This window comes from Saimiri boliviensis, chromosome 14 (assembly GCF_048565385.1).
Source record: "Saimiri boliviensis isolate mSaiBol1 chromosome 14, mSaiBol1.pri, whole genome shotgun sequence".
NCBI classification, from domain to species: Eukaryota; Metazoa; Chordata; class Mammalia; order Primates; family Cebidae; genus Saimiri; species Saimiri boliviensis.
In genome coordinates, this window is record NC_133462.1 from 29282182 (window position 1) to 29292658 (window position 10477).

At 55.0% G+C, this 10477-nt stretch overlaps 1 protein-coding gene across 2 annotated transcripts in view; it reads right to left on the reverse strand.

The window, feature by feature from the left end:
- The window catches only part of PGPEP1 (pyroglutamyl-peptidase I), a 30312-nt gene extending 20533 nt beyond the window's left edge, over positions 1-9779 (reverse strand). For both annotated transcript variants that reach the window (XM_074384379.1, XM_003942283.4), the window contains exons 1-2: positions 9665-9779; positions 7378-7430 (exon numbers count right to left, since the gene is read on the reverse strand). In XM_074384379.1, coding sequence (XP_074240480.1) covers positions 7378-7430; positions 9665-9698 — 87 coding nt within the window. In that variant the 5' untranslated portion in view covers positions 9699-9779. The remainder of the gene's footprint in view (positions 1-7377; positions 7431-9664) is intronic.
- Between the last annotated feature and the right edge of the window lie 698 nt (positions 9780-10477).

Genomic DNA, 10477 nt, shown 5'->3' on the forward strand with positions numbered 1-10477 from the left:
CAGCCTCCTGAGTAGCTGGGATTACAGGCACACGCCACCATGCCCAGCTAATTTTTGTATTTTTAGTAGAGACGGGGTTTCACTATGTTGACCAGAATGGTCTCGATCTCTTGACCTCGTGATCCACCCGCCTCGGCCTCCCAAAGTGCTGGGATTACAGGCTTGAGCCACCGCGCCCGGCCTGAACCACGTCAATGTTTTACAAAATCAAAAAATTAAACAACCCATAGCCCCATATCAACAGACCTGCCACTTTTCTGTCTTTTCCCTAGGAGGCACAAGGGAATGTCTTGAGTCTCTTGAGATGTGTTACTTTCAAAATCAACAGGGAAGCCGGGCGCGGTGCCTCACACCTATAATCCCAGCACTTTGGAAGACAGAGGCAGGCAGATCACAAGGTCAGGAGTTCAAGATCAGCCTGACCAACATAGTGAACCCTGTCTCTACTAAAAATACAATTAGCATACAAAACATTAGCTGGGCATGGTGGCGTGTGCCTGTAATCCCAGCTACTCAGGAGGCTGAGGCAGGAGAATTGCTTGAACCCAGGAGGCAGAGGTTGTGGTGAGCCGAGATCGCGCCATTGCACTTCAGCCTGGGTAACAAGACTGAAACTCCGTCTCAAAAAAAAAAAAAAATACAATTAGCTGGGTGTGGTGGCAGACGCCTGTAAGCCCAGTTACTCGGGAGTCTGAGGCAGGAGGATCGCTTGAACCCAGGAGGCGGAGGTTGCAGTAAGCCAGGATCACGCCACCGCACTCCAGCCTGGGCAACAGAGCAAGACTCCATCTCGAGGAAAAGAAATTAGCCAGACATGGTGGCACATGCCTGTAGTTCCAGCTACTTGGGAGGCTGAGGCAGGAGGATCACTGGAGTCCAGGAGGTCGAGGCTGCAGGGAGCTATGATGACGCCACTCCACTCCAGCCTGGGCAACAGAGCAAGACCCCATCTCAAAACAAAAAAAGTTTTTCACCAAAGTGATGGGGAAACTTAAGTTCTGTCTGCATTGTTTGATGTAAATTATCCCTCAATTTTAAGCAGGGTAACGGCGGGAAGCCTCCTGCCGTACAGGGTATCTGGCACTAGATGGAAGTGCATGGCTGATCATCTGGCTGCAGTCTCAGCCTCTGAATACGTTCTGTTCCAACAGGGCTGGATGGTTCTCCTTCGGGAGAAGGGGGGCAGGGCACCCCAAGTCCCACATCACTTTGCCAGGAGCACAGCCGGCCTTGCACACCACCCGAGCATACACCGTGAAAGGACGGGGCTCGGGCAGACGCCCCATTGTCTACGCCCCAACTACCTGACAGGACCCCGCCGCGCAGCCGCGTCTGACCGATTCCCCTGACCCCACGACAAAGACCCTCTTTGTTCCCTGGTAATATCCTTAGCAGGTCTGTCTAGACTCACTGTGGCAGCAATTGTCCCATGATGTCACCAAGCTCAGTGACCCGGGTCCTCCTCACCCAGCTCGGGAGGAGACACCCCGGATGGCCCCAAGCCCCGGGGCTCCCTGGCTTAACACCCGCCTGCGCCTCCTCAGAAGAGAGAGAAACAGCCAGTCCACCCTGAGAGGCGGGGGCGATGGGACACACGAGACACGTGGGTCCTCCTGCTTGGGGTGCTGGGGGCAGCCGCCATCCCAGGAAAGACAAACGGGGGTTCCCCTCTGTACCCCCAACTCTTCTCCCACCTCCTGAACACTGTAGGTGGGAAACAGTCCTGTCCATGTTGTGGCATGACTTCACCCAGGGCACGAAGAGAGAGGATCTACAGAGACAGAGACAGGCTGGGCGCAGTGGCTCACGCCTGTAATCCCAACACTTTGGGAGGCCGAGGCGGGTGGATCACCTGAGGTCAGGAGTTCGAGACCAGCCTGATGGCAAAAGCCCATCTCTACTAAAAATACAAAAATTAGCTGGGTGTGGTGGCGCACACCTGTAGTCCCAGCTACTCGGGAGGCTGAGGCAGGACAATCGCTTGAACCTGGGAAGCGGAGGTTGCAGTGTACCGAGATTGCACCACTGTACTCCAGCCTGGGTGACAGAGAGAGACCCCATCTCATCTCAAAAAAATAAAAATAAAAAAAAAGAAAAGAGAGAGAGAGAGAGAGAGACCGAAATAAAATGGAGAGAAAGAGAAGGGAAAAGAGACAGACTTAGAGAGCAAGAGACACACAGAGAGAAACAGAGAGAGAAAGAGAAAGGGGAAGAGACAGTGAGACCCAGGGAGAGACAGAGAAACAGAGAAGCCCGGGCACGGAGGCTCACGCCTGTAATCCCAGCACTTTGGGAGGCTGAGACGGGAGGATGGCTTGAGCCCAGGAGTTTGAGACCAGCCTGGGCAACATGGCCAGACCCCATCTCGAAAAAAAAAAATTAGCTGGGCCTGGTGGCAAATGCCTGTAGTCCCAGCTAATGGGGAGGCTGAGGCGAGAGGATCACCTGAGCCCGGGAGGCCAAGGTGAGCCGAGATCACACCACTGAACTCCAGCCTGGACAACAGAGTGAGACCCTGGAGAGAGAGAGAGAGAGAGAGAGAGAGAGAGAGAGAGAGAGACAGAGAGAGAGAGAGAGAGAGAGGGAGGGAGGGAGGGAGAGAGAGAGAGAGGGAGAGAGAGAGAGAGGGAGAGAGAGAGAGAGAGAAACAGATGGAGAGAAAGAAGGGACGAGGTGGGAAGGAAGAGAGAAACCCAAAGAGAGAGACAGAAAGAGACAAGGAGACAAGAGAGAAACAGACACACACAGAGAGGAGGTGACAGTGACAGAGGAGAGACAGGGAGAGATGGAGAGATGAAGAGACACAGATGAACAGAGATAGAGAGAAAAGAGGGGAGAGGGATAGAGGGAGACCCAGAGAGGAGAGACAGACAGGGAAGTACGAGGGGTCCCTGGAGGAGGAACTTCTGAAAAATCGGTCACAGCAGGAAGCCACGGCCACCCATAGTGCAGAACAAAACACCCATCTTCGGGTAGAGGTGACACCTGGCCATAGTGGCCTGCATTACACCAAGAACACCCCAGTGGATTCAACCCATTCAACAGTGACACCTTTTTTTTTTTTTTTTTTTTTTTCAGACGGAGTTTCGCTCTTGTTACCCAGGCTGGAGTGCAATGGCGCGATCTCTGCTCACCGCAACCTCCGCCTCCTGGGTTCAGGCAATTCTCCTGCCTCAGCCTCCTGAGTAGCTGGGATTACAGGCACGCGCCACCATGCCCAGCTAATTTTTTGTATTTTTAGTAGAGACGGGGTTTCACCTTGTTGGCCAGGATGGTCTCGATCTCTCGACCTTGTGATCCACCTGCCTCGGTCTCCCAAAGTGCTGGGACTACAGGCGTGAACCACCGTGCCCAGCCAGTGACACCTTTTTTTTTTTTGAAACGGAGTTTCGCTCTTGTTACCCAGGCTGGAGTGCAATGGCGCGATCTCGGCTCACCGCAACCTCCGCCTCCTGGGTTCAGGCAATTCTCCTGCCTCAGCCTCCTGAGTAGCTGGGATTACAGGCATGTGCCACCATGCCCAGCTAATTTTTTGTATTTTTAGTAGAGACGGGGTTTCACCATGTTGACCAGGATGGTCTCGATCTCTTGACCTCGTGTTCCACCTGCCTCGGCCTCCCAAAGTGCTGGGATTACAGGCTTGAGCCACCGCGCCCGGCCAGTGACACCTTTTTAACAGGCAAATCCAGGACAAGACAGAAGGAAGGAGGAACTCGGGGCGGCTCTCCCAGCGCGGGGGACCCAGAAGCCACTTGTTCCCGCCAACTTCCAGAACAGGCAAAATTCACCCAGTGGCGTGAACAAGTCTGCAGAGGTTCACAGCTGGAGGGCTTGGGAGTAAGAGGCTGTGTGGGGCTTCTGTGAACTCGAGGAAGAACCAGGGAATGTTCCAGATCTTGACCTGGCCTTGGGGGTGCACGTATGTAAAATTCCTTTTTTTTTTTTTTATTTGAGACAGAGTCTTGCTTTGTCACCCACCAGGCTGGAGTGCAGTGGCACAATGTCGGCTCACGACAACCTCCGCCTCCCAGGTTCAAGTGATTTCTGGCTAATTTTTGTATTTTTAGTAGAGACGGGGTTTTGCCATATTGGCTAGGCTGGTCTCGAACTCCTGACCTCAAGCGATCCTCCTGCCTCAGCCTCCCAAAGTGCTGGGATTACAGGTGTGAGCCACCACAGCTGGCCAAATTTCTTTTTTTTTTTTTTTTTTTTTTGAGACAGAGTCTAGCTCTGTCCCCGCAGGCTGCAGTACAGTGACACTATGAGGGCTCACAGCAGCCTCGTCCTTCCCAGGCTTAGTTGATTCTCCCACCTCAGCCTCCCAAGTAGCTGGAACTACAGGCATGCGATACCACACCCAGCTAATTTTTGTATTTTTTTGTAGAGACGGGGTCTCGCCATGTTGGTCAGGCTGGTCTCGAACTCCTGGCCTCAAGTGATCTTCCCACCTCAGCCTCCCAAAGTGCTGGGATAACAGGTGTAAGCCACCTTGCCAGGCCTGAAATTTCACTGATGAGGGCCCTGGGTGTATGTATGTTAAACTTTGTTTTGTTTAAATAAAACAATTGGATCTGAGAAAGTTGGCATCTTTTTAGCAGGGGAATAGTGGGGAATCTTGCGTCCTAAACTTCAGGAAGAAAGCGAAAAGTGGGGCCAGGCGTGGTGGCTCATGCCTGTAATCCCAGCACTGTGGGAGGCCGAGGCGGGCAAATCACCTGAGGTCAGGAGTTCGAGACCAGCCTGGCCAACATGGCAAAACCCTGTCTCTACTAAAAAATACAAAAATTAGCCGGGCGTGGTGGTGTGCGCCTGTAATCTCAGCTGCCAGGGAGACTGAGTTAGAAGAATCGCTTGAACCCAGGAGGCAGACGTTGCAGTGAGCCAAGACCACGCCACCGCACTCCAGGCTGGGCAACAAGAATGAAACTCCATCTCAAAAAAAAAAAAACCAAGAAAAAAACAAAAGGTGGAAACTTGCAGATCTGGGAAGAGGAGAACCAGAGAAGGGCCGTTTCCTCTTGGACCACAGGATAAAAACCTGCCATCCTTGACCATCCGAGAAACCCCGAAGCTCAGAGGGATTTCCAAAGATTGTTTAATTGATTTTTCTTCTATTTAGATGCAGATCATAGTGTCTGGGGCCCAGGAATTCAGACACTCGCTTTGTGTCCACTCAGCCCCATGAAGGCTCCTGTCTGAAATTCGCACAAAGCCTGACACACAAGTCCTCAGAAACACGCTGTTTCTTTTTGTCTGGCTCTCCGGGGAGCGGGTGAGCAGGCAGGGCCTCGGACACGCTCCCATCTACAGGGTCCCGGGACCCCGTCCCTCTGTCCCGTTCACCAAGTGAGCAGAAAAGGTAAAAAAAAAAAAAAGAAAAGAAAAAAGAAAACAGCTAAAACTTTGAGGTCTGAAGTTGGGGAGTGAAGGGGTGATTTAAAAATGGGGGATACAGCTGCGGACTGCCACACTGAGGTTTCAACTTAGATTTTAGAGGACTCTGGAGTGGGAACAGAGGTTACTGTCAATCAGGCAGCAAACGCTAGCGTGAACAGTTTGGCTCTGATTTCCGCCGTTCTGATTTCTATAAGACATCTCCCTCGTTCCCTCTGAGTGTTGCTTCCCAGCCCGTCCCTACGAAACACTCCATCTGAAAAAGAAACTAGAAAGGCTTTGCAGACTGGCGTCTTGTTCAGGGCACCAGGAATGACAGCCCCCCTCGGCCCCTAATATGCCATCTTTTCTTCCCCCAGCTGCCAGGAGGTGACATCGAGGCTCACCGTACCCCCTCCTACAAGGTCAAGACGCACCCCCCTGCCACCCCACCCCATATCCCTGCCTGGTCCTTCCTAAACCATGAATCACCTGCTAAAACATACCAGAGAATTCTCACGTTGGCGGTTCAAAAACCAACCTAAGTCACGGTTTGACTCTAAGTCGATGGAAGAGATTTTTGTTAAAAAGGCGAGTGATACTGGCCAGGTGAGGTAGCTCATGCCTATAATCCCAGCACTCTGGGAGGCGGAGCAGGTGGATCACGAGGTCAGGGGTTCAAGACCAGCCTGGCCAACAGGGTGAAACCCCGTCTCTACTAGAAATACAAAAATTAGCCGGGCATGGTGGCGGGCACCTGTAATCCCAGCTACTCGGGAGGCTGAGGCAGGAATTGCTTTAACCCAGGAGGCGGAGGTTGCAGTGAGCTGAGATCGTGCCACTGCACTCCAGCCTGGGTGACAGAGTGAGACTCTGACTCGGAAAAAAAAAAAAAAAAAAAAAAATCCGCCGGGTGCGGTGGCTCAAGCCTGTAATCCCAGCACTTTGGGAGGCCGAGGCGGGTGGATCACGAGGTCAAGAGATCGAGACCATCCTGGTCAACATGGTGAAACGCCGTCTCTACTAAAAATACAAAAAATTAGCTGGGCATGGTGACCCCTGCCTGTAATCCCAGCTACTCAGGAGGCTGAGGTAGGAGAATTGCCTGAACCCAGGAGGCGGAGGTTTCGGCGAGCTGAGATCGCGCCATTGCACTCCAGCCTGGGTAACAAGAGCGAAACTCCGCCTCAAAAAAAAAAAATATATATATCCTAGAGTTGGATAATTCGTAGGTAAAGTTGAAGCCAGCACCACATAAACAGCTGTGTCCTGGAAACCATCTGTGTTCCTATCCACACCGGCCCTGCAGTCCCACACCTGTAGCCTCTGGCTGGGGCCTGGGGCCCTTCTGAAGCAATGCCACTCCCACTTCTCGGCTGGGTGACCTCAGAGAACTCCCGTCTTCTCCTCTGGGCCTCAGTTTCCTCTTCTGTTAAGTGGGCGCAAGAGTAACTGCACCTATTACTCAGAGATTGTTGGGAGAATTCAGAGAACTGGGCTGCAAACGAGTGTTCCGCACACGTACGCTCCAGTGGTTACGACCGGGAGGATATGCGGATCTGACATTGTTCTGTAAGGGCTGGCTGCGCGCGGTGGCTCACACCAGTAATTCCAGCATTTTGGGAGGCGAGGCAGGCAGATCACTTGAGGTCAGGAGTTCGAGACCAGCCTGGCCATCGTGGCAAAACCCTGTCTCTATTAAAATGACAAAAATTAGCTGGACGTGGTGGTGGACACCTGTCATCCCAGCCACTCTGGAGGCTGAGGTGGGAGAATCACTTGAACCCAGGAGGTGGAGGTTGCGGTGAGCTGAGATTGCACCACTGCACTCCAGCCTGGGTGACAGAGTGAGACTTCGTCTCAAAAAAAAATTTTTGTTGTTGTTAAGAAGATACTTTCTCACCAGAAAAAATAAAGAAAGAAGAGACTCTCTTGGGTGCCATAACTTTCTGGGGGGTGGGTGCCCAGCTCCAAGCCTGACTCCCCACTCGGGGTCTAAGTTACCTGGACTGCAATCCAACTGGCATTCACGGTGTGTTCCCCAAAAGGCCCAAATCCTGAAAAAACAGGAAAAGCAATATATTACCCAAGAGTGGTCCTTTCCAGTCTGCCCCTGGCCTGGTCCTACTGCCATCTGGAGGAGCAAGGAAGAAACTTCGGGGCGCAGCTGCCAGGGACAACATCGGGGGCCTGGTCCTGAGTTCTGGGAGCCCCTGGAGGCCTGTCAGAGCTGCCATCCTGCACCTGTCTGCTCTGAAGTCCGTGAGTCCCTTCCACTGTCACCTCTGCCTGCCCCTCATGCCCAGCCAGGGGCCAGCAGTCTCTTCTGCCTCCGAAAAGGCTGTCCCGATCCTGTCACTGCTTTCTCTCTTCCCCTCGACCCAACCTACAATTAGCGTGTCACTGTCCAAAATGTCCTGAATTGGCACCGGATGAGGAATGAGCCCTCCAGGGGCATGTGCGGGTTCTTCCCAGGCCAGGCTGTCTAGGCAGCACCTTGTCACCCTCCTCCCTGCAAGCTCAAATTCCAGGCCCCCTTTCCAAAACACGACAGTCGCCCAAGGCTGTGTGCTAAGTGATCTGACTCAGCCTGGCCACATCCCCTTTCAGGCAAGGCTGTTACCTGGGCCCAGTTTCCAGGAGCAGGGACTGAGGCACAGAGACGTGGAGCTAGCTGCCCAAGGTCACACAGCAAGAAGGTGAAAGAGCTGGGATTCAAATCCAGACCTGGGACTGGGTGCAGTGGCTCATGCCTGTAATCCCAGCACTTTGGGAGGCCGAGGCGGGAGGATCACTTGAAGTTAGGAGTTCGAGACCAGCCTGGCCAATGTGCTGAAACCCCTGTCTCCACTAAAAATATAAAAATTAGCAGGGTGTGGTGGCAGGCACCTGTAATCCCAGCTACTTGGGAGGCTGAGGCAGGAGAATTGCTTGAACCTGGGAGGCAGAGATTGCAGTGAGCCAAGATTGGGCCACTGCACTCCAGCCTGGGTGACAAAGATTGAATCTTGGTCTCAAAAAAAAAAAAAAAAAAAAAAAAAAAATCCGGACTCAGGAGAGTCCCCGGCTTCAGCCTCTAATCACTGAGTCGTACTGCCTAAAAACTACGGTCCATCTGGGCCAGGGATCCCACGGGATATGAAGGCTATGCAGAGATACTGTAGCCTGGGATAGCAGGTAGGGGCTATGGCTCGGGGGGGACCTCCTGACCCTATCCTTCTGTACAGCCGAAGTCTGAGCCCCAGCCCAGCCCCGTGCAAGGTGCATGACCTCTGTGAGCCTTACTCTCCCTTTCTCCACGTGGAGACCGTGAAGGTGTAATCAGCTAACGCAAAAAGTGCTGGAATAAATAACCAGATGAAGGAAGGCTGGAGGGGGTGGGGCAGTGACCCGCCTCCAGTTACACACACCTGTTAAGCGGGTGCCTGGTTTCTCCCTTCTTCCCCGAGAGACCCCAGCATCAGCCCTAACCTCTCTTCAACAGCCACAAAACACCTGTGTGCACCTTCGCTGATTTCCCACCCTGACCCCACCCCCCTCGACTCTGAGGCCCCAGCGGAAGCTGGCGCCCCAAGTGGCCCCGAGGCGGAGTCTCAGGGAGGAGGAACAGTTGGTTTGGGGGTGAGGGGGAGTCGGTGACAGCGGGGACCCTGACTCACCAACAAACAGCCCCGGCACAAAACACAAAAAAGCTTTCCGCTGAAGACAGTCCCTGGGACAGCTGGGAGAGCCCGGGTGCCTGAGGTCCTCGGACCCCCACTGGCCCCTGCCTTGGGGGAGCAGCCCCAACGAGCGCGGGGCGCAGCCAGCAGTGACTGGGAGGTTCATTTGTCACCGGGACACTTCCTGGCCGTAAATCGGCCTTTGTCCCCTGGGGCCGGGATTTGACGGCGGGGGCGAGAGGGGGGGCGGAAACAGGCCGGACCTCGGAAAGGGCAGGGAGAGGGGTCCGGTCCAGCCGGCGGGCCAGGCAGCAGAACAGGGAGGTGCCAAGAGGGTCACCGTCCCCACCTGGGAGGGAACGACGCCAGGAGGGCCTGCGCCGCGCCGGGCACTTGTCCGGCCCCCCAACCCCCGTGCCTGACTGCCGTGACTCCCGACCCTGGGATCCTCGAGGCTCCTTCTCCCCCACTTTCCAGGAAGCCTGGGCTGCGCGGGGCTCCGGCGGCCGATGACACCTTCCAAATCTGGGAGGGCTTCCAGCACCTGCCCCGCCCGGCCCCGCCTTCCCGGGGCCGCCCCCGCCCCTGCCCCCGGCTGCTGCCGCTACAGCGTCTGTCAGCCTGCGTACCTGTCACCACCACCGCCTTCCTCGGCTGCTCCATGGCGGGATCGGGCTGCGCCTCGACCGGCTCCTTTTCCGACTGGCGCGACAGCTGCGGCCCCTGCAGCCTTCTGGCCCCGTGAGGCCACGCCCCTGTCACGCCCCCGACCACGCCCCCAGCAGGCGCTTGGCGTGCGCGCCCGGGGGCAAGAGACGCGGCGTGCGCGCCCCCGGACAGGAGATTCGGCGAGCGCGCCCTGCGCCCCGCCCCCAACGCCTAGCCCCGCCCCGGACACTGAGCCGCCGTCCTCCCCAGACTCCGTTTCCCCGTCTGCAAAATGGGAACAGCTTATGCCGTAGGGTGTAGCGGCTTACACGCACTGAGCCAGGCGCTGGGAACAAGCCGGTCCTTTATTCTGCAAGAGTTTATTGAGGGCCTGCCCTATGCATGCATACTGCCCAGAATTAAGGAGGGGAGTCCTCACGAGCAAGGCCCGTTTTCTAGATAAGGAAACTGAGGCACAGATTGCCACTTCCCCGAGGTCACTCGAGGTCACTTGCCTCGAGGGGTCACAGGAGCAGCATTCAGGCCAGGGAGTTGGCGGGGATAGGGGAGGATGGAATAGAAAAGGAAAAACGGCCGGGCGCGGTGGCTCAATCCTGTAATCCCAGCACTTTGGGAGGCCGAGGCGGGTGGATCACGAGGTCGAGAGATCGAGACCATCCCGGTCAACATGGTGAAACCCCGTCTCTACTAAAAATACTAAAAATTAGCTGGGCATGGTGGCGCGTGCCTGTAATCCCAGCTACTTAGGAGGCTGAGGCAGGAGAATTGCCTGA